The sequence below is a fragment of the Dipodomys ordii genome, unplaced genomic scaffold (genome assembly GCF_000151885.1).
Source record: "Dipodomys ordii isolate 6190 unplaced genomic scaffold, Dord_2.0 Scaffold11, whole genome shotgun sequence".
Taxonomy (NCBI): Eukaryota; Metazoa; Chordata; class Mammalia; order Rodentia; family Heteromyidae; genus Dipodomys; species Dipodomys ordii.
Window position 1 is genome coordinate 1,111,356 of NW_012267227.1, and position 26,031 is coordinate 1,137,386.

The 26,031-nt window shown below is 49.4% G+C and overlaps 1 protein-coding gene across 1 annotated transcript in view; it reads left to right on the forward strand.

Annotated features, from left to right (window-relative positions):
• The first annotated feature begins 12,132 nt into the window (after positions 1-12,132).
• Lctl (lactase-like) overlaps positions 12,133-26,031 on the forward strand; it is a 17,853-nt gene continuing 3,954 nt past the window's right edge. Inside the window, exons 1-11 of the mRNA XM_013010033.1 lie at positions 12,133-12,250; positions 13,397-13,560; positions 14,813-14,900; positions 15,516-15,625; positions 16,983-17,111; positions 17,211-17,306; positions 18,793-18,847; positions 19,647-19,808; positions 22,087-22,361; positions 23,764-23,890; positions 25,009-25,208. Coding sequence (XP_012865487.1) covers positions 12,133-12,250; positions 13,397-13,560; positions 14,813-14,900; positions 15,516-15,625; positions 16,983-17,111; positions 17,211-17,306; positions 18,793-18,847; positions 19,647-19,808; positions 22,087-22,361; positions 23,764-23,890; positions 25,009-25,208 — 1,524 coding nt within the window. The remainder of the gene's footprint in view (positions 12,251-13,396; positions 13,561-14,812; positions 14,901-15,515; positions 15,626-16,982; positions 17,112-17,210; positions 17,307-18,792; positions 18,848-19,646; positions 19,809-22,086; positions 22,362-23,763; positions 23,891-25,008; positions 25,209-26,031) is intronic.

The following is a 26,031-nucleotide window of genomic DNA, read 5'->3' on the forward strand; positions in this document are numbered from 1 at the left end:
TGGTAGAGTGCTAATCATGAGCAAAACTCAAGGATAGTTCCCAGGTTCTGAGTTCAAGCCCTAGGACTGGCTTTAAATAAATAAATAAATAAATAGATGTAAAGCAAAAGGGCAAGAGGTAAGACTCAAGTAATAGAGTGCCTACTTAGCAAGTACAAGGCCCTAAATTTTGTTTAAAAATAAACCAAGCCAGGCGCTGGTGACTCACGCCTATAACCCTAGCTACTCAAGAGGCTGACATCTGAGGATCACAGTTCAAAGCCAGCCCAGGCAAGAAACTCTGTGAGACCCCCCCCCCTTTTTTTTGTCTGTCATGGGGCTTGAACTCTGGGCCTGGGCGTTGTCCCTGAGCTCCTCAGCTCAAGGCCAGTGCTCTACCACTTGAGCCATAGCGCCACTTCCAGTTTTCTGGTGGTTTATTGGAGATAAGAATTTCACAGACTTTCCTGCCCGGGCTGGCTTTGAACTGTGATCTTCAGATCTCAGCCTCCTGAGTAGCTAGGAATACAGGCGTGAGCCACCGCGCCTGGTTCTGTGAGACTTTTATCTCCAAAAAGACCACTCAGGAAACCAGAAGTGGCACTGTGGATCAAGTGGTAGAGCACTCGCCTTGAGCTGAAGAGCTGAGGGACAGCACCCAAGCCCAAAGTTCAAGCCCCATGACCTACAAAATAATAATAATAATAAATCATTTTCACTGGATAGTCTATTTAATCCTGTCAACTTCTGTTTTATAGTCAAAGAATCAGTCCCAAAGGGACAGCCCACACCGTCCTCTGTGACCTCTGTCAAGGGCTGGGCTGCACTCCCGTGCACCTTTCTGCACCAGGCTAGCTACATCTGCTTGACCCTCATTCAGCCTTACACCTTTCTGCACCAGGCTAGCTACATCTGCTTGACCCTCATTCAGCCTTAAAGCAGCCATTCTGCTTGGCATGGGTTCAGCCTGGTGACCCTGCAGAAGACAGGCCTACCATTTTAAATGGGGATCTTCCAAAGTCTTTCCCAGGAAACAAGCTAGACTCTTCCACCCTCAGGTGGACCAGCTCCAGAGGGCCTCCCCCCAAGGCTCGATATTCACGCAAGTAGAAGACCTGTTTTCCCTGATATAAAATGGAGATTTACTGGGCGCTGGTAGCTCACACCTGTAATCCTAGCTACTCAGGAGGCTGAGATCTAAAGGATTGAGAAACACTTACCTTCAATTAACCAGCCAAAAGCCAGAATGGAGCTGTAGCTCAAGTGGTAGAGCACCAGCCTTGAGTGAAAAACTGCAACAAGAGCAGAAGGCCTTGAGTCCAAGCCCCAGTACTGGCAATACATACCATAAATGCAATAAAGAATATAATATAAGGGCTGGGAAGGTGGCTTAGTGGTAGAGTGCTTGACTAGCATGCATGAAGCCCTGGGTTCGCTTCCTCAGTACTATATAAATAAAAAAGGCTGGAAGTGGTGCTGTGACTCAAGGCTAGCACTGTATGTGCTAGCCTTGAGCACAGAGAAGCTCAGGGACAGTGCCAGGCCCTGAGTTCAAGCCCTGGGACTGGCCATATATATATAAAATAGGGATTAAAAATAAAATGGCACGTGGTCATATATTGTGATGGTTATTGGGCCCCATCTGCTGGCCAGAGCCTCGGGGCCTGTCAGGCCCTGGGAGCTATAAGTAGAAGTTGGTTTTGAGCCAGAGAGAAGTTTAGTGTCCCCATTCCTAGCCCCCAGCTTTAGCAGGGTGTGGGACTCTAACAACCCCAGACCTAGATGTCCCAAATGGCTGCATTCCCGAAAGAAGGCGGGGCCTGCGGGGTACTTGCCCTCAGTGATGGGGGTGGGGAGGGGAGGCAGCCACAGTAATCTGGGCAGTCAAAGGGGACTCTGTTCCCCAAAACTAAAGGGAGCAGGTATCTCCAGCCAGAACTCAGGCCAGCAGAGGCCAGGAACCTGGCCCGGTCAGTAAGTGTCCTGACCTCATTTAATCCTTTGACAACCCTGCCCAAGTGATTCAAACATTGTGTGTGTGTGTGTGTGTGTGTGTGTGTGTGTGTGTGTACCAATACTGGGGCTTGTGCAGTCTCTGAGCTGTTGTCTCAACTGGTGCTTTACCACTTAAGCCACAGCTCCACTTCCAGCTTTTTAATGTTTTTAATTTTTTATTTTTCTATTGGTCATGGGGGCTTGAACTCAGGGTCTGGGCGCTGTCCCTGAGCTCTGTTGGCTCCAGGTTAGCACTCTACCAGTTTGAACTACAGTGCCACTTCTGTTTTCCAGTAGCTAATTGGAGATAAGAATCTCAAGGACTTTTCTGCCCAGGCTGGCTTTGCACAGTGATCCTCAGATCTCAGCCTCCAGAATAATTAGGACTACAGGCGTGAGCCAACCAGTGCCCAGCTTTTTGGTGTTTTTTAACTGGAAATAAAGGTCTCAGGGACTTTCCTGCCCCGGCTAGCCTTGAATCTAGATCCTCAGATCTCAGCCTCCTGGGTAGGTAGGATTACAGGCATGAGCTACTGGCTTCGTTCAACCATCTTATAAGGCACCAGCTCACTGTGGTAGGGTGAGCCACTGAAATTGCCACAGCTGGAAGGATACCTGAGCATAACATACAACCCTGATACCAAGATCTGGCCATAATTGCTTTGGTGCTGAACCAAAGCAATTTTGGTGCTGGATTGAGTTGCCCGGAGCACCTAAGCTCAGGAAAAGCCACCAGATTGACTGTCATGTGCTAAAGCACCCTATCCTGGGGTTCTGATCCCCAGAACAGGTTTCCCAGTGATGAGGAAACAGCAACCTCAGGATAATTAGGGAAAAGTCAGGACTGCTCTCTATCTGACCTCTCTCAACGTGTTACAAGAATTCCCAAAGCCAGCCCTGCCCACTCTGGTAGGGTAGGAGGGCAGGAACACACAATAGCTACCACCAGGGGTCTCCTGACACTTGAGAACCAGTACTGTGAACCAGGATCCTGCACACTGCCAGGGACTGAAATCAGGATGTCACCCAGATAGAGCTAGAGTGCCCCCTACCGGTGGCTCGGCAAAGTGTTCCAGGAAGGCTTACCAGGCCAGCTCCTGCCTCCGTGTGTGTGTGTGTGTGTGTGTGTGTGTGTGTGTGTGTCCGTTGTGGGGCTTGAACTCGGCCTGGTTGCTGTCTCTCAGTTCTTCAGCTCAAGGTGAGCCACAGCTCCACTTCTGGTTTTCTGGTGGTTCAATGGAGGTATGAGTCTCACAGACTTTCCTGCCCAGGCTGGCTTTGAACTTCAATCCTCAGATCTCAGGCTCCTGAGTAGCTAAGATTACAATGTGAGCCACCAGCTTCCGGCTATATATATTTATATATGGGCCAGTCTTTGGGCTTGAACTCTGGGCCTGGGCTCTGTCCCTGAGCTTCTGTTGCTCAAGGCTAACATTACCACTTTGAGTCAACTTGCCAATATTTAAACAAGAAATGTCAGAGACCAGAGCAGTGTCTCCTACCTGTCATTCTAGCTACTCAGGAGACTGAGATCTGAGGACCACATTCAAAGCTAGCCTTGACAGGAAAGTTCATGAGACTCTCATCTCCAATGAACCACCAGAAAACTGGATGTAGAGCTGTGGCTCAAAATGGTAGACGGCTAGCCTTGAGCACAAAAGCTCTGGGGGGCAGCACCAAGCCCCGGGACTGGCACCTAAATAAGTAAATAAATATTAAAAACAGTTTTCCAATTAAAATGGCTATCATTGGGTGCTATAAAGTTCTTCCCTAAAATTTTGGAGGCCTCCGAGATCGAATCCACTTGCCGAGCTGGGGCAGGGCTCATTGGGGCATCTTGTCTCCTCAGATCAGAGTCCAAAGCTTGGTTTGTCCCAAGCATAGACTACAGAGCTGAAGACCTGTCAGGACAGCCACACAGGCCAAGGGAAGAAGAGTAGGGTAGGTGCTGCACCTGGTCTGTCCACTAGGGTGCAGTGGACCCTCCAGTGGGGAAGGAGGTATGGCTAGAGCATCAGGGCTGTGGTTACACAGAAGCTCTGGGTCCCCATGAGTCAGGGTCAGCAGCTGGCTATTTCTGGTCCTGATAGACCTAAAGTCAGGACAAGTCTACCAACCCAACTGAACCCCTTAGCTGAGTGCCAACAGCTTACACCTGTAACCCCAGCTACTCAGGCGGCTGAGAGCTGAGGACCACCGTTCAAAGCCAGCCCCAGTAGGAAAGTTGGTGAGATTCGTATCTCCAATAAACCACCAGAAAACTGGAAGTAGAGCTTGTAGCTCAAAGTGGAATAGCTCCAACCTTGAGCTGAAGAGCTGAGGGATAGCAGCCAGACCCTGAGTTTAAGCCCCACAATGGACCAAAAAAAAAAAAAGAGGAATTTAATTTGTTCTCCACATAGTAATCCACTGGTAAAAATATACTAATTTATCTACTCCTGTATTGACAAATACTCAGTAATTTTCAATGTTTCATGATTACAAAAAAAAAAAAGTGCTTCAAAGCCAGGTACTGGTGGCTCACACCTGTCATCCTTACTGCTCAGAAGGCTGAGATCTGAGGATCACAGTTCAAAGCCAGTCTGAACAGGGAAGTCTGTAAGACTCTTATCACCAATTTACCATGAAAAGGCCACAAGTGGAGCTGTGGCTCAAGTAGTAGAGCACTGGCCTTGAATAAAAATAAGTAAATAAAGCTTAGGGACAGCACCCAGGCCCTGAGTTCAAGTCCCAAGACTGGCACAAGGAAGGAAGGAAGGAAGAAAGGAAGTAAGGAAGGAAAAAAAGAGAAAGGAAGAAAGGAAGAAAGGAAGGAAGGAAGGAAGGGAGGGAGGGAGGGAGGGGGGGAAGGGGGAAAGGGAGGGAGGGAGGGAGGGAGGGAAGAGAAGGAGGAAGGGAGGAAGGGAGGGAGAAGTGAGGGAGGGAATGAAGGGAGGGAAGGAGGGAGGAAGGAAGCAAGGGAGGGAAGAAAAGACAGAGAGAGATTTAATGGGGAGGGAAGTAGTTTGGACCATTGGCTGGGTGGGGGGACGTAGCTTCCCACAGACTAAATCAGAAAGCTCCATAAGATTGGCTTGGCTGTTAGGGAGTCTTTCCTGACTCTGGACAGCCAAAGCCTCCAGGGACAGGGGTGACTCAGATACTTCCTGTTTTCGCGGGCTGCTGTGACCCAGGGAATAGGAAGAGTCTGATCTGGGGTTGGGCCTCGGGGCAGGGGCTGGGGAGAAGGAGGCCAGCCTGCCCCAGGATGTGGCAGGAAGTGGGGGAAGCCAGCCCTGTGGTTTCTGGGCCTCAGTGGGTGGAGACAAGAGCGGTTTGTGGGGTGGCTGGATTCACAGAGGGATTTGGGCCTGCTTTTCTTAAAGTGTTCGCAAGCTTCTGAGTCCTTGGGGGCTGAAGGAGAGGCCTGAGGCTCTGCCCTTATGTGTGGTTCAGGCAAAGCAGTGTCAAATAGGGGGGACTATCTGAGTTAGGGGAGCTCCAGGCTGCGAAGCAAAGGAGCTGGTCATCTTTCATGTGTGTGTGTCTGTGTGTGTTATCAGTCATGGGGCTTGAACTCTGGGCCTGGGCGCTGTCCCTCAGCTCTTCAGCTCAAGGTTAGCACTCTACCACTTGAGCCACAGTGCCACTTCCGGTTTTCTGGTGGTTTATTGGAGATAAGAGTCTCATAGCTTTTCCTGCCCGGGCTGGCTTTGAACCACGATCCTCAGATCTCAGCTTCCTAAGTAGCTAGGATTATAGGTATGAGCCTTAGCTTTTTGACTCAAAGCTAGCATTCCACCATTTGAGTCACACTTCCACTTGCAGCTTTTTGGTGGTTAATTGGAGATAAGAGTCCCATGAACCTTCCTGTCCAGGCTGGCTTCAAACCACCATCCTCAGATCTCAGCCTCCTGAGTGTTAGGATGACAGGCGTGAGCCACCAGTGCCCAACAGATCTGGTTATCTTACTCCTGTTTGGTGGTGAATTAGTACTTGACCTTGAGTAAGCAAAGGTTAGCTTTAATATGCCTGTGGCAAGTAACACATTATTTAAAAAAACAGTTTAATTTGTCTCACTATTCTCGAGGCTCTGACCCATGACCAAGGGGCCCCGCTGCTTTGGCAGCTTTGGCAAGGGTTGGCATATCACAGTGTGAGGGAGGGCATGGCTCTTCTTCCCAGCTAGGAAGCAGAGGACCTTCTGGGGTCCCCCAAACCATGCACACCCCATGCCTAAGAACCTCCCTCCAGGTTCTACCTCTTAAAGGTCTGTGGCACCTCCTGATTGTGTCGCCTGGGAGCTATGTGGACCATTAACGCACTCCTCCTAATTACAGCAAAGGCCCTGGCATCTCGGAGCCCCGCCCCCTTTCTTAGGCGAGAGCATGGATTGGAGGAGCCGAGAAGAGACTGACCATGGCCTCTCCCAGCCCTACAGGGCTCTTCAGCTTCCAAATCATTGAAGTTGTGAAAATCTTGACCTGAAAGGGTGCTGAGAGTTTACCCCCATAATCCCAGATACTCAGGAGGCTGAGATCTGAGGATCTCAATTCAAAGTCAGCCTGGACAGGAAAGTCCATGAGACTTTTTTTTTTTCAGGGGGGGGGGCGAGGGAGGGGATCAGTCATGGGACTTGAATTCTGGGCCTGAACACCATCCCTGAACTCCTCAGCTCAAGGCTAGGCTAGTGCTCTACACCTGAGCCACAGCGCCACTTCCAGTTTTCTGGTGGTTAATTGGAGATAAGAGCCTCACGGACTTTCCTGCCCAGGCTGGCTTTGAACCAAGATCCTCAGATCTCAGCCTCCTAAATAGCTAGGATTACAGGCGTGAGCCACCAGCTCCATGAGACTCTTATCTTCAGCTAAACAAACTGAAAGTAGAGCTGGGTGCCGGTGGCTAACTCCTGTAATCCTGTAACTACTCAGGAGGCTGAGATCTGAGGATGACAGTTGAAAGTCAGATGGGGCAGGAAAGTCTGTGAGACTCTTATCTCCAAGTAACCACCAGAAAACCGGAAGTGGCGCTGTGGCTCGAGTGGTAGAGCTCTCGCCTTGAGCTGAAGAGCTCAGGGACAGCGCCCAGGTCCAGAGTTCAAGTCCCCAACAACCGACAAAAAAAAAAATTAAAAACAAAGTAGAGGTGTGGCATAGTTGGTAGAGCACCAACCTTGAGTAAAAAAGCTCAAGGATATTGTCCAGGCCCTGAGTTCAAACCCCAGGACTGAGACAGAACAACAGAGCGAGAGGAGAAAAGAAAGGGAGTTGGGGGGGGAGGGAAAAGAAGGGGAAGGAAGGGAAAAAAGAAGACCCTGAGAGAAAACAGGAGGCCCCAAGTTCAAGCTCCAGTACTGGAAAAGAATGTTGGAAAACCATCTGGAAATGGAGGCCCACAGCAACCAGGCCAGCCTGGTTTATACAGTGATTTCTGGTTTATACACTAAACTGGAATGCTCTGGGATGGTGATGGGGTTGGGGGTGGGGTTTTTTTGTTCTGTTTTGTTTTCAGGGATCAACTAGAGCTGCCCCAACCACGAGCAGCTGGGCCTGTGACCTCCACAGCTCTGGTCTCAATACCAGGATGCCACGGTGACAGTGATGCCGTTCAGATGAAGGACTTTAGATCTCAAGGACAATTTCAGTGCAAATGGAAATGAATCCATCCATGCCACTTTTAAGAGTAGAAATCTATACAGCTGGGAATTCACATCCCCAGGGTTATGTATTGTAACAGTCTTTGTGAAAGTAAAATATCACCCCCAACATGTCTCTGCAAGGACTGATGAGCGCTGGTGGAGCACCTGCCACAGAAGGCTGTGTAACTATTAAAATGCACAAAGCACCGGGCTGGGAAGGTGGCTCAGCGGTAGAGCGCTTGCCTTGCATGCCTGAGGCCCTGGGTTCGATTCCTTAGCACCACATAAGCAAAAAGAAAAAAAGACAGAAGTGGTGCTGTGGCTCAAGTGGTAGAGCGCTAGCCTTGAGCTGAAGAGCTGAGGGACAGCGCCCAGGCCCGGAGTTCAAGACCCACAACCGGCAAAAAAATAAAATAAAATACACAAAGCACTGGTGGCCTGTGTCTGTCATCCTAGCTCCTTAAGAGGCTGAGATCTGAAAATCCAAGTTCAAAGTCAGCCAGAGGCAGGGAAGTCTAGGAAACCCTTATCTCCAACTAACCACCAAAAGGCCAGAAGTGGAGCTGTGTGGCTCAAATGGTAGTACTCTAACTAGTCTTGAGCTTAAAAGTTAAGAGACAGTGTCCAAGCCCTGAGTTCAAGCCCCAGGGCCAGCAAACACACACCACACACGTACCACACAGACATATACACATGCATATATGCACATGCGTGAGAGAGAAGTCAACTCTGGAGATCAGTGAACAACAAAGGAGGCTGGAATTTTCTGGATCCTAGTGATCACTTCTGGAAACATCTGTGCTCATCCCTGGCCTACTGTAGCCCTTACTTCTGAGGACAGCACCACAAACTGGCTTCCTCTTGACATCTCTGGAGTCTTAGGCTCTTCCCTTGAAGATAGTGCCTCTGTATAGGTCTTCCAGCAGTCAGACCAGCCTCTGCCCCAAGCCCAGCCCTTCGCCTGCCCAAGAAGACATGAAGAAATGAGCTTTTTTGCTCAAGGCTACACTTTACCACTTTGAGCCACAGAGACACTTCCAGTTTTCTGGTGGTTAATTGGACATAATAATCTCACAGAGCTGGGAATGTGGTTTAATGGTAGGGTGCCTGCCTAGCATGCACAAAGCCCGAAGTTTGGTTCCCTAGTATCACATAGAAAAAGCCAGAAGTGGCACTGTGGCTCAAGTGGTAGAGCACTAGTTTTGAGCAAAAGAAGCTCAGGGACAGTGCCCACGCCCTAAGTTCAAGCCCCAGAACTGGCAGAAAAAAAAAAAAGAATCACATAGACTTTGCTGCCCAGGCTGGCTTTGAACTGTGATCCTCAGATCTCACCCTCCTGAGTGGCTAGGATTACAGGCGTGAGCCACCAGCACATACCTTTAATCTATTTATCTATCTATCTATCTATCTATCTATCTATCTATCTATCTATCTATCTATCTCTCTATTGTCAGTCCTGGGGCTTGAAATCTGGGCCTGGGCACTGTGCCAGAGCTCTTCAGCTCAAAGCGAGCGTTCTACCACTTCAGCCACAGTGCCATTTCCGGTTTTCTGGTGGTTAATTGAAGATAAGAGTCTCTCGGACTTTCTTGCTCAGACTGACTTTGAACTGCAATTCTCAGATCTCAGCCTCTTGAGTAGCTAAGATTACAGGCGTGAGTCACCAGCAGCCAGCTTAAATTTTATTTTTTGTGATAAACCATGGAGAGCCTAGAGTTCAAGCCCCATGACCAGAAAAGAAAAAAAGAGAAAGCCCTGACACAGCTGGGAATTGGTGCTCACACCTGTAATCCTAGGAGGCTGAGATCTGAGGACTGAGTTTCCAAGCCAGCAGTGACAGAAAGTCCATGAGATTCTTTTTTTTTTTTTTGGGGGGGGGGGTTGTAGGGCCTGAACTCTGGGCCTGGGCGCTGTCCCTCAGCTCTTCAGCTCAAGGCTAGTGTTCTACCACTTGAGCCACAGCGCCACTTCCAGCTTTTTTCTTTTGCTTATGTGGTACTGAGGAATCAAATCCAGGGTCTCAAGCGTGCAAGGCAAGCGCTCTACCACTGAGCCACCTTCCCAGCCCAAGTCCATAAGATTCTTATCTTCAATGAACCACCAAAAAGCCAGAAGTGGAGCTGTAGCTCAAAGTGCTAAAGCACTAGCTTTGAGCAAGTAAGCTCAGGGACAGTACTCAGACCCTGCGTTCAAGCCCCAGGACACCTGTAATCCTAGCTACTGGGAAGGCTGAGATCTGAGGATTGTAGTTTGAAGCCAGCCCAGGCAAGAAAGTCTATGAGATTCTTACCTCTAATAAACTACTCAGTAAAATCTAGAAGTGGCACTGTGGCTCAAGTGCTAGAGCACTAGCCGTGGACACAAAGAGACTCAGAGACAATGCCCAGGTCCTGAGTTCAAGCCCCAAAACTGGTACCCACACACACAAAAAAAATCCTAAATGAAAGGGCTGGGAAGGTAGCTTAGTGGTAGAGCGCTTGCCTTGCATGCCTGAGGCCCTGGGTTCAATTCCTCAGCACCATATAAGCAAAAAGAAAAAAAGCCGGAAGTGGTGCTGTGGTTCAAGTGGTAGAGCGCTAGCCTTGAGCTGAAGAACTGAGGGAGAGCGCCCAAGCCTAGAGGTCAGGCCCCATGACCGGACCCCCCCCCAAAACAAAACAAAACAAAAACCTAAATGAAGCAATCCATGAAGATACCTTGTCTGTGAGAAACCCCATTCAATCAGCATGAAGCATATTGGGCTGAGAAGGTGGCTCAGTGGTAGAGCGCTTGCCTTGTATGCCTGAGGCCCTGGGTTCGATTCCTCAGCACCACATAAGCAGAAAAAGCCAGAAGTGGCGCTGTGGCTCAAGTAGTAGAGCGCTAGCCTTGAGCTGAAGAGCTGAGGCCCAGAGTTCAGACCCCACAACCAAAAAGACAAAATGAAAAAAAAAATAAGCATGTTAACAGTAATCATTGTATTTAGACTCATCTCTAAGCAGGTTAACTGATAATTGTGATATTTAGGTTCATTTAGATTCGCACACCGTGTGTGTGTGTGTGTGTGTGTGTGTGTGTGTGTGTGTGTGTGTGTGTTGGAGCTTGAACTGAGGGCTTGGGCACTATCCCTTAATTCTTTCACTCAAGGTTGGTGCTCTCCTGCTTGAACCACACACAGCTCTACTTCTGGCTTTTTGCTAGCTTATTGGAGATAAGAGTCTTACAGATTTGCCTGTGCCAACTGGCTCTGAACTGTGATCCTCAGATCTCAGCCTTCTGAGTCGCTACGATTAAAGGTGTGAGCCATCGGTGCCTGGCTTCATCTTATACCACTAAGGGCCCTCTGGGCCACCGTGGTGAGACTGGGTGAGTAAGGCAGGGTGTCTGACAGATAAACACCCGACTTCGTTGAAGGTGCTGTCTATGGAAGACTTGTAGGATTCACGGAGAAGAATCAACCAGTTCACAGGTCAGGCTTCCAGTTAAGGGATCCACAGCAAGAGAACAGCGCAACAGGGAATCTGAGGACTGAGTTCAGGGGCAGGAGTAGGGATTATCTACAGGAAAGGTGATTACAGGTTGGAGGCCAGAGTGAAGTATGGATACAAGAGTCCCAAGAGCCAGGTACCAGTGGCTCACACCTATAATCCTAGCTACTCAGGAGGCCGAGATCTGAGGATCATGGTTCAAAGCCAACCCGGACAGGAAAGGCCAGGAGACTCCTCTCCAATAAACCACCAGAAAACTGTACGTGGCACTGTGGCTCAAGTGGTAGAGTGCTCACCTTGAGCTGAAGAGCTCTGGGACAGTGCGCAGGCCCAGAGTTCAAGCCCCGACACTGACAAAAACAAGAGTCCCAAGAGAAGAGGCTGAAGTGGGAAAATCAACTTTCATAAATCACAGAGATTTCCATGCAGTCCAGCAGGGAGGGGCTGACGGTGGGAAATCAGGTCTAAAGGATCAGAGGACTGGCCCCCTGTCCTGTCTTTGCTGCCCATCTACCCCGGGAGGGGGCAGCTGGAGGCCCAGGGCCCAGGGCCAAGGGCATTGCTGAGTCAGGCGGCATTGCCAGCTCAGCACTCCATCAGGCCCCTCTGTGAGGATCAGGCCATGGGCCACACCCCCCAACCAGAGCCTTCTCTGCACTCTGGGGGGGTGGCGCACACTGGATCCGAGAGAGCAGGGGATCTGGATCTGGGATCCGAGAGCAACCCTGGGTGAGCTGCCTGGGCTGGGTCAATAGGAAGGAATTCACCCTGACACTCGGGCCTGTTGGCATTGGACTTGGAGCTCCCCTGGGGAAGAGCTGGAGGGAGGGGCTGGAGGGGTGAGGGCTGGGTCTGCCTCTTCAGACCAGCTTGGTTTGGAGCCTTAACCCATTCAACCCAGTGCTTGCTAGGCCTGGCTTGGTCTCCTGTTCAGTGTCCCACCAGGGGCCAGTGTACACATGGGCTCATCTGTGGGTACAAACCAAGTGTCCCCCATTTGTGTCCTCCCCACCCCCAGTCTGGCCAGTGACCTGCACAGGTGCTTTTCTCCAGTATGGAGGAGGCCTGGGCACCATGAAGCCACGGTGGGTGCTCACGCTGTGGTGTGTGCTCCCGCTGGTACCTGGGCTGGGAGCCACAAGCAAGAGGTCCCCAGAAGATGCCTCCTTCTACTATGGAACTTTCCCGCCCGGTATGTCCATTCTTCTGCTCATCTGTCTCCAAATGTCTGTCTGTCTGACCATCTGATTGTCTGTGGCAAGGAATTTGGTGCTTTTAGCTTCCTGACTGATAAGAGACACATACTTCCATGTAACTGTTGTAAAATATGTTTCTAACACATTGTGTGTGTGTGTGTGTGTGTTTGAATCTAAGATTTCATGCATGCTAAGCAAATGCTCTATCAACTAAGCTACCTTCCCCAGCCCCTAGATTTTTTTTTTTTGCCAGTCCTGGGACTTGAACTCAGAGCCTGGGCACTGTCCCTGAGCTTCTTTTGCTCAAGGCTAGTTCTCTACTACTTGAGCCACAGCACCACTCCTGGCTTTTTCTGTTTATGTGGTACTGAGGACTTGAACCCAAGGATTTATACATGCTAGGCAAGCACTCTATCACTAAGCCACATTCCTAGTCCTAGATTTCTTTCTTTTTTTTTTAGTCAGTCATGGGGTTTGAACTCTGGGCCTGGGTGCTGTCCCTGAGCTTTTCAGCTCAAGGCGAGCGCTCTACCACTGGAGCCACAGTACCACTTCCAGTTTTCTAAGTGGTTTATTGAAGATAAGAGTCTCACGGACTTTCCTGCCCTGGCTGGCTTTGAACCGTGATCCTCAGATCTCAGCCTCCTGAGTAGCTAGGATTATAGGCATGAGCCACTGGCGCCTGGCTTACTAAGATTTTTTTTTTTGTCTTTTCTTTTTTGGTACTGGGGATCGAACCCAGGACGTTGCGCTTGCTAGGCAAGCGCTTTGCCACTGAGCTACATCCCAGCCCAACTAAGATTTTTTTTAATTACTAAAATGTACACAGATAATGAATAGCAAGGTGAACTAAAAATTGTGCCTCCGTTTTGCTTTTTTTTTTTTTTGAGGAGGGCCAGGACCTGGGTTTGAACTCAGGGCCTCACCATGGCTGGTATTCTACCACTTGAGCCTCCAACCTAGCTTTTTGCAATCGCTCCTCTGTATCTTAGAACCCTAAGTAGCTTGATTCTCAACATGAATCACTGGCTCAAAAATGTTTTCAATGAACCCAATGCCAGGGAGCCAGGGAAGTTGAGGGAGGGGGGTGCCCTGAAGTGGGGAGGCAGAGCTCTGGATGAGACAGGCGGTCCATGGCCCAGGCTTCTCCTGGGGTGTGGGCAGTTCTGCCTACCAGATGGAGGGCGCCTGGGACCAGGACGGGAAAGGAGCTAGCATCTGGGATGCCTTCACGCACAGCGGGCCCGGGAAGGTGCTCGGGGACAGCACGGCAGACGAGGCCTGCGATGGCTACTACGAGGTTCAGGTGAGTGAGGGCTTGGGGCGGGGTGCTGTGTGCCAGCCTGCCAAAGAGTCGGGGAGTCTATTTGACAAGCAACCTGATGCTATGCCAAACACCCTGTATCTAGCCAGCTGGGTGCGAGTGGCTCACGCCTGTAATCCTAGCTACTCAAGGAGGCTGAGATCGGAGGATCCAGGTTCAAAACCAGCCCAGGCCATAAAACTCCTGTTGTCAGTTAAGTAGGCGAAAGCTGGAAGTGGAGGTGTGGCTCAAGCGGTCGACAGACAGCCTTGAGGGAAAAAGCCAAGCCATAGCATGAGTTCAAGCCCCACTATGGGTACAATAAACAAACAACAAAAACCCATCCTGTACACAGTGTGGCCAAAGAAGTCTGAGATGGAGGAGAAGGAAACACAGCAACGGAGGTCAGAGTTCTCTGAAGGCCTGGTCCCTGCCCGTGGCTTGCTTGTGACCCTGTGTAGGGGGTGGGACTAGCTTCTCCGCAGCCCCTTTCTTGGATTGGCTTCTTGGGGGATTTATATTCAAGTTTATTAGAATACTCTGATAGGCCTTCCTTCCTTCCTTCCTTCCTTCCTTCCTCCCTTCCTCTCTCCCTCCCTCCTTCTCTTTCTTTCTTTTTCTTCTAGTCTTTTTTTGGGGGGGAGGGGGGTCCAGTCATGGGCCTGAACTCTGGCCTGGGCGCTGTCCCTCAGCTCTTCAGCTCAAGGCTAGCGCTCTACCACTTGAGCCACAGCGCCACTTCTGGCTTTTTTCTTTTTGCTTATGTGGTGCTGAGGAATCGAACCCAGGGCCTCATGCATGCAAGGCAAGCGCTCTACCACTGAGCCACCTTCCCAGCCCTAGTCTTAAAGCCTGCACTCACAGCTTGGGTGCTGTCCCTGAGCCTTTTTTTCGTTGTTCAGAGCTAGCATTCTACCACTTAAGCCACAGCTCCACTACTGGCTTAAGGGGCTTAAACCACTAGCTCCACTAGTGGTTTATTAGAGATAAGTCTCTGAGACTTTCCTGCCCAGACTGGCCTCAAATTGCAATCCTCAGCTCTCAGCCTCCTGAGTAGCTAGGATTAGAAGTGTGAGCCACAGGTGCCCATCCCCACCCCACAGCACAGCCACAGGGGGGGAGGTGTTCTTCCCCCTATTCCAGGCAGAGGAGGCAGATTTTTCCTCTCCCACTTAGAGCCTTGGCAGGGCTGTAGGCTCTGTGGCCTCCGCTTTCCCCTCCCGCTTATCTGGTGGCCTCGCCCCTGTCTCTACAGGAGGACATAGTTCTGCTTCGGGAGCTTCAAGTTACTCACTACCGATTCTCCTTGTCTTGGCCCCGGCTCCTGCCCACCGGTATCCGAGGTGAGCCAGGGCAGTCCGGGGAGGTTCTGCAGGGACACCACAGTGTTGGGGGTGGAGATTCTGTAGGGAATGGAGCTCCCAGACATCTGAAAGGCCCCCTGGGAAGCAGGTGGCTCATGCCTGTCATCCGAGCTACTGAGGAAGCTGAGATCTGAGGATTGGGGGTTCTAAGCCAGCCCAGAGCGGGAAAATCTGAGACTCTTATCTCCAATGAACCTCATCCAAAAAGCCATAAGTGGAGTTGTGGCTCAAGTGGTACAGCACCAGCCTTTGAGTGCAAAAGCTAGGCTAGGCCCTGAATTCAAGCCCCAGAACCGGCTCAGAAAGAAAGGATTCTCTATGAGACACAGGATGCTGGTTAGGCCAAGGGTCCCGGCAATTTGTGAAGAGCCCCAGGGCCCGGGGCTGCTGCACCTAGAAGGTAAGGCTGACATCCTTTCTGGTAGAGTCATGTTCTCCTCCTCTTCTTTTGCTCAAAGCTAGCATCTATCCCTTGAGCCACTTCCAGCTTTTTCTGTGTATGTGGTACTGAGGACTGGAACCCAGGGCTTCATGCATGCTAAGCAAGTGCTCGACCACTAAGCCACATCTCTAGCCCATCTTCTTTGCTTGCAGCTGAGCAGGTGAATGAGAAAGGGATCGAGTTCTACAGCAATTTGATCGATGCCCTGCTGAAGAGCAACATCACCCCCATCGTCACGTTGTACCACTGGGACCTGCCGCAGGTGAGGGCCAGGCAGGCTGGGGGGGGGGGAAGCCTGGCTCAGCAGGGAGCCGGAAGCCTGGCACTGGGGCAGAGACAGGGGGTCTGGGCTCCGTGAGTGAAGCGGTCTCTCCAATTCAGTCTTAGCCTATTGTGCTACTCGGACGCAATACCACAGACTGAATGACTTATAAAGAACGGAACTTTAGCAGGGCCTGATTGGGGTATGCCTCTAATTCCAGCACTCAGGCATCTGAAGCAAGAGGAACAAAAATTCCAGACCAGACTGGGCATTATAGTGAAATTCTGTCTTAAAAATAAACAGCTGGATGCCGGTGACTCATGCCTATAATCCTAGTTACTCCAGAAGCTGAGATTTGAGGATCCTAGTTTGAAGCTAGCCTGGGCAGGAAAGTCCAAGAGCTTCATCTCTAATTAACTACCAAAAAGCTGTAAGCAGAGGTATGGCTGAAATGGTAGAGCATTAGCTTTGAGCAAAAGCAACTCAACTTGCTAGGCTGGCCTTGAATCTCAATCCTCTAGATCTCAGCCTCCCTAGAGCTAGTTTGGCTCCCTCCTGCAGTCCAGGCTTACAGGCCTCTTGGTGGCTCAACCTACACACAAACCTATCTCCAGTCACCTGGGCTCCACATTGGAGGTCCCCAGCTGCCCTCCAATCCTAGCCTTCTCCAAACTCACCTGCTCTCCAAAAAAGTAGGGCCCCCACTCTAACCTAAAGGCATCTGTGCAGAGGTCAGGTTTCCAAGATTTGTCCTCTAACTTACATAGGGACCTCAAAATCCCCAGTCAGACTTTACCCTCCCTCCTTCCTTTCCTTCTCTCTTTCTTTTTCTATTTCAGGCTCTTTGGTAGTTAATTGGAGATCAGAATCTCAGGAACCATGATCCTCAGATCTCAGCTTCCTGAGTAGCTTAGAATTATAGGCTTGAGCCATTGACATCTGGCTCTCATTTGTTTTTTGTTTTTAAAGGATTTTATTTTTTTTGGTGGTGGGGGAAAACTGGGGCTTGAACTCTGGGTCTGGGCACTGTCCCTCGGCTTCTTTTGCTGAAGGCTAGCATCTACCACTTGAGCCACAGCGCCACTTCCAGCTTGAGTAGTTTATTGGCGATAAGAGTCTCACTGACTTTGTTGCCCCGGCTGGCTTTGAACCCTGATCCTCAAATCTCAGCCTCAGAGTAGCTAGGATGACAGGCGTGAGCCCAGTAGAAGATCTCACTATCCAAATGCCAGGTAGGTTCCTTGCAAGCAGAAGTCTCCCACTTGGGTGTTGCCTGGTTTGTAGAAATCACTTCCTCTGTCAGATTGTTCAAGGCCTCATCTCTCCCGGGGGCCCCAGCTTCTCTCTGTGTTGGCAGCTGCTCCAGGTCAAATATGGTGGGTGGCAGAATGTAAGCATGGCCGGCTACTTCAGCGACTATGCCAACCTGTGCTTTGAGGCCTTTGGGGACCGAGTGAAGCACTGGGTCACTTTCAGCGATCCTCGGGTAAGCAGGGTCCCTCTTCACGTGGGGAAGCCAGGGGTGGGAGGGGGGCTCTCTGCTCCTTCCCACTGGTGGTGTGATCCCCACTTGCTGTTCCCATAGGCAATGGTGGAGAAGGGCTATGAGACGGGCCACCACGCTCCAGGCCTGAGGCTGCCCGGCACCGGCCTGTACAAGGTAGCACACCACATCCTTAAGGTAAGCCTGATCATTGATCTTTGCAGGGAGCGGGGAGAGGCGGCTGGGCTGCAGGGCAGGGAGGCATCTGCCCCAGGAGTCTGAGCCTCTGCTGATCCTCTCCAGCTTGCATTCACATCACTATAACTGACACGTTTAAGTGCTTTTCATGTGTGTGTGTGTGTGTGTGTGTGTGCACATGTACGTGCCACACTGGGGCTTGAACACAAGGCTTAGGTACTGTCCCTTAGCTGTTTTGCTCAAGGCTGGCTCTCTACCACTTGAGCCATAACTCCATTTCTGGCTTTTTGCTAGCTTATTGGAAAGGAGGGTCTCCTGGACTTTCCTGCTCATGGCTTTGACTTATGATCCCCAGAGCTCAGCCTTCTGAGTGGTAAAGATTCCAGGCATGAGCCACTGGGGCTCAGATTATAGTAATCTAATGGGCTCACATTCTCCTGTGCACCTGTGCATTGTGTTACCTGTGGGTCCATAGTTGGAGGGATAGTGATGGGAGGAAAGGGCTGAAATCTTCCATGAGCGATGAGGCTGTCCACAGAACGAGGTGGCTGAGTGACAGCAGGTGTCATAAGCATAAGCTAAGTGGCAGGAGGAAATTAGGTCATTTATAGGACCTAGATGTGGATGCCAGTGATGGTGACTGAGGATCAGGGCACAGACCCAAGGGGATTGGTCCCAAGGGACACTTAGCAGAAAGCGGGCGAGGTGTTAAGGTTGGGAGGTCACTGGTGAACAGCAGATGCTCAAACTCATGGCATTCTTTCTACATTTTGCTCCTTTTTTTTGTTTGTTGTTTTCTCGCCAGCCCTGAGGCTTGAACTCTTGGTCTGGGCACTGTCCCTGAGCTTCTTTAGCTCAAGGCTAGCACTCTACCACTTGAGCCGCAGCACCACTTCAGTCTTTTCTGTTTATATGGTACTAAGGAACAGAACCCAGGGCTTCATGTATTCTAGGCAAGCATTCTACCACTAAGCCACATTCCCAGCCTGCCTTGTGAGTTCTTAAGTGGAATATTTAAAAGGTGGAGCTGTGAACATGTCTATAATAATGCAGGTGGCTGGGCTGGGAAGGTGGCTCAGTGGTAGAGTGCTTGCCTTGCTGCATGAGACCTTGGGTTCAATTCCTCAGCACTACATAAGCAAAAAGAAAAAAGCCGGAAGTGGCGCTGTGGTTCAAGTGGTAGAGCGCTAGCCTTGAGCTGAAGAGCTGAGGGACAGCGCCCAGGCCCAGAATTCAGGCCCCACAACCGGACCCCCCCCAAAAAAAAATTCAGGTGGCTTTTCAGACTTTCTTATCTATGAAAGACAGGTTTAAGTGGTAGAGCTCTTTCTAGCCTTGAGTAGAAAAGCTCAGGGACAGCGCCCAGGTCCTGAGTTCAAACCCCAGGGCCAACAAAAAAGAAAAAAAATAGTTAAGTAAGGTCATCCCAGTGGTGAGGGAGAAAGAACTGGAGTCGGCCAGCTATGCATCCCTCCTCCTCTTGCAGGCACACGCCCAAGCCTGGCATGCTTACAACACCACGTGGCGCAGCAAGCAGCATGGTAAGCCCCACTGCACATGGGAGCAGACATGTGGTACTCAGGGGTGCAGGCGGGAGGAGGGAGGGTTCCAGGCCAGCCTAGGCCTCATAGGGAGAGCTTGGTTTTGAAGCATGGCTCAGGTGGTAGACTGTCAGCCAATGAGTGAAAGCATCAGTTCAAGAGTCTGAGTCAGGCGCTGGTGGGCTCACACCTGTCATCCTAGCTACTCAGGGGGCGGAGCTATGAGGATCACAGTTGGAAGCCAACCCAGGGCAGGACATTCCATGAGACCACAATGAATCACTGTGAGTGCTGTGGCTCAAGTGGTAGAGCACTATCCTTGAGCAAAAGGAGCTCAGGGACACTGCCCAGGCTCTGGGTTCAAGCCCCAGGACCAGCAAAAAAGAAAGAAGTTTGAATCCTGGTCTTTGACAAACTTTAGATAATAGATATAAGCTCACAGAAGCAATGTCACCCCACTTCCTAGCCCCCTTTTTCTTTTAAATATATTTTTTATTGTAAAGATACTGTGCAGACATTCTAGCTACTCAGGGGGCTAAGATCTGAGGATCATGGTTCAAAGCCAGCCTGGGCAGGAATGTCCAGGAAACTCCTATCTCCAATAAACCACTCAGAAAACCGGAAGTGAAGTGGTGCTGTGGCTCAAGTGGTAGAGCGCTAGCCTTGTGCTGAAGAGCTGAGGGACAGCGCCCAGGCCCAGAGTTCAAGCACCAGGACCTATAGTTTCATGAGTAAGGTAATGAGTAATTTCCTACCGAGCATTGTTACCCCCTACCCATCCCTCCTTTTCTTTCTCAAGGTGTGGTGGGGATTTCGCTGACCTGTGACTGGGGGGAGCCTGTGGACATGAACAGACTCAAGGACATAGAGGCAGCTGAGAGATACCTACAATTTTGCCTGGGCTGGTTCGCCAACCCCATTTACGCGGGTGACTATCCCCAAGTCATGAAGGATCATATTGGTAAGCCAAGCTACTACACTGTTTTTTTTTTTGGGGTCGGTTGTGGGGCTTGAACTCTGGGCCTGGGCACTGCCCCTCAGCTCTTCAGCTCAAGGCTAGCGCTCTACCACTTGAGCCACAGCACCACTTCTGGTTTTCTGGTGGTTAATTTGAGATAAGAGTTTCAGGGCCTTTCCTGTCCTGGCTGGCTTTGAACTGCAATCTCCAGATCTTAGCCTCCTAAGTAGCTAGGATTACAGGCATGAGCCACTGTACCCAAATCTTTTTTAAAAAATATATAATTTTATTATAATATAATATAAATATATTAATATAAATATATAACATAAAAATATATAATTTTATTATTATTCAGGTGTTGTACAGAAGTTAGCATAAATCGGGTAATGAGTATACTTCTTTTTGGACATTGTCACCCCTTCCTTTGCTTTCCCTCACCTATCCCTGTCCACAAGTTACATAGTTCATTTTCTGCATAGTATATGCTGAAAATCCTGACTGCATTTGTTTACTCTTCCTCTCTCCATTTCTGTGTCCTATTGCCTCCCCTAAAAAGAAGAAAGGGAAAAAAAGCAAAAACACCACTACCACCAACAGTAACAACAAAAAAAAAACTGTTTCCATTTCTTGGAATTTTTTTTTTCTTTTGTCAGTCATGGGGCTTGAACTCAGGGCCTAGGTGCTGTCCCTGAGCTCTTTTGCTCAAGGGTAGCACTCTACCACTTTGAACCACAGCTCCACTTCCAGTTAATTGGAGATAAGAGCCTCACGGGCTCCTGCCCAGCTGGCTTTGAATAGAGATCATCAAAATTCATCAGAATAGCTAAGAGTACAGGCATGAGCCACTAGTGCCCAGTCCTGAAATTCTTTTTTTTTTCTTGCCAGTCCTGGAGCTTGGGCACTGTCCCTTGAGCTTTTTTTGAACCACAATCCTGAGTGGCTAGGATTACAAGTGTGAGCTACCAGCACCCAGCTCTTTTCTTTCTTTTCTTGCCAGTCCTGGGGCTTGAATTCAGGATGTGGGCACTGTCCCTGAGCTTCTTTTGCTCAAGGCCAGCACTCTACCACTTCCAGCCTTTTCTGTTTATGTGGTACTGAGGAATCGAAACCAGGGCTTGATGCACGCTAGGCAAGCACTCTACCACTAAGCCACATCCCCAGCCCCCAGTATTCATTTTGATAAATAGTATTTTAAATGTTCAGAAGATTTATGCCTTTGGGTTCCTCCCCTCAGGGTATCCTCCTTTAGCCTATGTGTGAATGCTTAGCGTCCTAAAGATCATATCCTCATTCTGAAAATGAGAAAAAAAAAGTGTGGTTTGTCTCTCTGAGCTTGGCGTACCTCACTTAACATGATTTGTTCTAGGTCCATCCATTTCCCTGCAAATTATGTAATATTATTCTTTCTAATGGCTGTGTAAAATTCCACTGTGTACAGATACATTTTTCAGATCTACTCATCCACTGGAGGGCATCTGGGCCATTGTGGAATATTGCTATTGTGAATATTGCAGCGATGAACATGTTGCAAATAGGATTTTGCTTTTTTGACAGTAGCTGTCCTGGTAGGTGTAGGTGGCATCTCATTGTAGCTTTGGTTTGTATTTTCTAATGAATAGTGACTTCAAGTATCTTTTCATGTGCTCATTGCTTATGTCTATCTTCTTGGAGAAATGTCTATTCAAGTCCTTCCCCCCCCACCCCCTTTCTTTGGTGCCAGTCCTGGCCCTATCCCTGAGCTTTTTATATCAAGGCTAGCGTTCTACCACTTGAGCACAGTTCTATTTCGGGCTTTTTAGTAGTTGATCGGCGAGAAGAGTCTCATGGACTTTCCTCGCCTAGGTTGGCTTTCACCTGTGATCCTTAGATCTCAGCTTCCTGAGAAGTTAGGATTCTAGGCGTGAGCCACCAGCACCTGTTATGTTATCTGTTTTGAAGAAATAGGAAAATATTTTATGTCAATGTGGTAGTTTCATCACAGAATATAACAATAAGTGATTTCTGGGGCTGGGAAGGTGGCTCAGTGGTAGAGCGTTTGTCTTGCATGCCTGAGGCCCTGGGTTCGATTCCCCAGCACCACATAAGCAAAAAGAAAAAAGCAGGAAGTGGCACTGTGGCTCAAGTGGTAGAGCGCTAGCTTGAGCTGAAGTGCTGAGGGACAGCGCCCAGGCCCAGAGTTCAGGCCCCATGAAAGGACCCCCCCCCCAAAAAAAACAATAAGTGATTTCTGAGAAAAACAAACAAACAACCCTCCAATGTCCCTCTTGCCTCTGGTCAGGAAGGAAGAGCGCAGAGCAAGGGCTGGAGATGTCCCGGCTGCCCGAGTTCTCTCTCCAGGAGAAGAGCTACATGAAAGGCACAGCTGACTTCCTGGGACTGGGTCACTTTACGACAAGATACATCACGGAAAGGCACTTCCCTTCCCGCCAGGGACCCAGCTACCACAACGACCGTGACTTAATAGAGTTTGTTGACCCCACCTGGCCAGATCTGGGGTCCAAATGGCTCTATTCTGTGCCCTGGGGATTTAGGAGGCTCCTGAACTTTGCTCAGGTACGTAGCATTGCTAACCTACCTACCTACCTAGCCTGGCAGTGTCACAGCACCACAATCTATAATCCTGGCTCTTCAAGATGAAGGCAAGAAGACTGAGTGTTTGAGGCCAACCTGGGAACAGTTAGGGAGACTCTATCTCAAAAACAAAATAAAGCTACATGCTGGTGGTTCAGGCCTGTCACCCTAAACTATATAAGGAGACAGTGTGAAGCCAGCCAGAGCAGGAAAGCCCATGAGACTCATCTCTAAATAGTCAGCAAAAAGCTGGAAGTGGAGCTGTAGCTCAAGTGGTAGAGTACCAGTCTTGATCCAAAAAGCAAAAGGATAGTTCCCTGGCCCTGAATTCAAACCCTAGTATAGACATGTATGTGCACGCACCCACACATGCGTACACACACACACAGTAAATCACAAGGCTGGGAGGGTATGGTGTGGTATACACAAGGCCCTAGGTTCAACCTGCTGCCAAAGACAGTTACATCTGTTTTTAACTCCTCAGTTACATCCTGTATTTAAACTCAGGTGATTACATTTAAACACTGAGGGACAATGAAATCCAGCTACCTATGTTGGACCCTAGCTTCTGAGGGGACTACTCACAGGCCTGGTAGAACAAGGTCTAAGGAGACTGACCATTCCTACATGCACAATCAGCCCTAGAATTTTTTCTTGTGTGCCATTCCTGGAGCTTTAATTCAAGGCCTGGGCACTGTCCCTGAGCTTTTTTTTTGCTCAAGGCTAGTGCTCTACCACTTAAGCCACAGCTCCCCTTTTGGCTTTTTGCAACTTCATTGGAGATAAGTCTCACAGGGGGCTGGAGATGTGGCTCAGTGGTAGAGTGCATACATGAAGCCCTGGGTTTGATTCCTCAGTCCCACATACACAGAAAAAGCTGGAAGCGGCGCTGTGGCTCAAGTGGTAGAGCATTTGCCTTGAGCCCAGAGAGGCTCAAGAGCAGTGCCCAGGCCCTGAGTTCAAGCTTCAGGATTGGTTAAAAAAAAAAAAGTCTCACAGATTTTTCTATCCAGGCTAGCTTTGAACAGTGGATCTCAGATCTTAGCCTCCTAAGTAGTTAGGCACAAGCTTCAGGTGCCTGGCTAGCTCTAGGTTTTTTCTTGCCCGTCTCACCTGAGATAGAAACACATGGGAAAGAACAAGACAGGAAGTACATTTCTCCTCCAGCCAGGTCAAGTTATAGAAAAAGATATGCAATATATGCTTCCACAGAAACTCTACACCTCCAGTTTCATTCGTCTCTAAGCTGACACACTTACTGTGTGTCAATGTGCACTTCATTAGAATGTGGAGCCCTGACTTTCTGTGGTCATGTGAGCCTGTGGCCGAGAAACCCACCTGTGCATCAGTCTTGAAGCTGTTCATTACTGTGGCTCCCTTTCAGACCCAATATGGCAGTCCCCCCATTTACGTGATGGAAAACGGAGCCCCTCAGCAGTCGCATTGCACTCAGCTGTGTGATGAGTGGAGAATCCAGTATCTCAGAGGCTACATTAACGAAATGCTGAAAGGTGAGTGGTGCCCTACTCCCCTCCACACCTCCTGTTTAGTCTAGGCCAAACTCAAGAGCACCTATGAGCAACTAAAACTTGCTTTGACATCTCAGAAATTAAAGCAGGGCACCAGTGGCTCACACCTATAAACCTAGCTTCTCAGGAGGGTGAGATCTGAGGATGGCAGTTCAAAACCAGCCCACACAAGGGATGAACGGAGAGACTCATCTCCACTTAACCAGACAAAAAACAAAAAGACAGAAGTGGCGCTGTGGCTCAAGTGGTAGAGCGCTAGCCTTGAGTGTAAAGCTAGGCAAGACGCATGAATTCAAGCCCCAGTACTGGCACCAAAAACCCTCCACCAGAACAATAGAAGTTTGGTTTTGTTTTTCCCCCTGAGTCCTGGAGCTTGAACTCAGGACCTGGGCACTGTCCCTGAGTGTCTTTTGCTCAAGGCTAGCACCCTACCACTTGAGCCACAGCGCCAATTCCAGCTTTTTCTGTATATGTGCTACTGAGGAATCAAACCCAGGGCTTCATGCATGCTAGGCAAGCACTCTACCACTAAGCCATATTCCTAGCCCTAGAAGTTTAATATTACCTGCACAATGCTGTTTTTGTTGTTGTTGGTTGTGGGGCTTAAACTCAGAACCTGGGCGCTGTCCCTGATCTTTTTCATTCAAGGCTAGCACTCTACCATTTGGAGCCACAGCACCACTTCCAGTTTCCTGGTGGTCAGGCTTTCCTGCCTGGCTTTGAACCTTGAATCTCAGATCTCAGCCTTCTGAGTTGCTAGGATTACAGGTATGAGCCACCAGCGCCTGGCTGTCATCCCATTTTTAACAGATTTTATTTACTAAGAAAAATAGTACTGTGTTAGGCCAGGTGTTGGTAGCTTACATAATCCTAGCTACTCAGGAGATTGAGATCTGAGGATCATGGTTCAGAGCTAGCCCAGGCAGAAGAGTGCATGAGACTCTTACCTCCAATAAACTACTTAGAAAAAGACAGAAATGGCACTGTGGCTCAAGTAGTAGAGTGCTATCGTTGAGCAAAAGAAGCTTAGAGATAGCTCCCAGGCCTTGAGTTCAAGCCCCAGGGCCAGTAAAAAAAAATGGGATGATGTGTTTTTACAGCTATCAAAGATGGAGTTAATATAAAAGGGTACATTTCCTGGTCTCTGCTGGATGAGTTTGAATGGGAGAGAGGCTACGCAGATAGATACGGATTCTACTACGTTGAATTTAACATCAGGAATAAGCCTCGCTATCCCAAGGCTTCAGTTCAATACTACAAGAAAATTATCATGGCCAATGGATTTCCGAATCCTCGAGAGGTAGGACAAATGTTATTGTCTCTAGATTTCCAGAGATAAGAACTGAGGTACACGGGGTTGAGCAATGGACTCTCCTCTTTTCTCCAAGACGACTTATGCTGTATGTCTCCTATTTCCCCTGCCTCTCTTGCTCATTTGCTTACACTGGAGTAAACATGATCCAAAAGTCAGTCCCTGAAGACATGGCTAGAGGTAACACAGGTGTGTGTTAGGTTCTGGGTTAGCACAGGGCTAAGTCAACAGAGACATCTAGTTAAATGTAATCCTAAAGTCAGCTTCATGCATACACTACATGTTCTTCACCATACAGAAAACTTAAGTAATGTGCCAGACGCCAGTGGCTCAGACCTGTAATTCAAGTTACTCAGAAGACTGAGACCTGAGGACCACAGTTCAAAGCCAGCCTGGGCAGGAAAATCTGGACAAGTCTTATCTCCAATTAACTACCAAAAATCCCAGAAGTGGAACTGTGACTCAATGGTAGAGCGTGGGCTGTGCGCACAAAAACGCTCAGGGAGAGGGGCTAGGAAGGTGGCTCAGTGGTAGAGTGCTTGCCTTGCATGCCTGAGGCCCTGGGTTCGATTGCTCACCACCACATCAGCAGAAAAAGCCGGAAGTGGTGCTGTGGCTCAAGTGATACAGTGCTCACCTTGAGCTGAAAAGCTGAGGGACAGCGCCCAGGCCCAGAGTTCAAGCCCCCATGACTGATTAAAAAAAAAAAAGACTGAGCCGGGCGCTGGTGGCTCACGCCTGTAATCCTAGCTACTCAGGAGGCTGAGATCTGAGGATCGCGGTTCAAAGCCAGCCCGGGCAGGAGAGACCG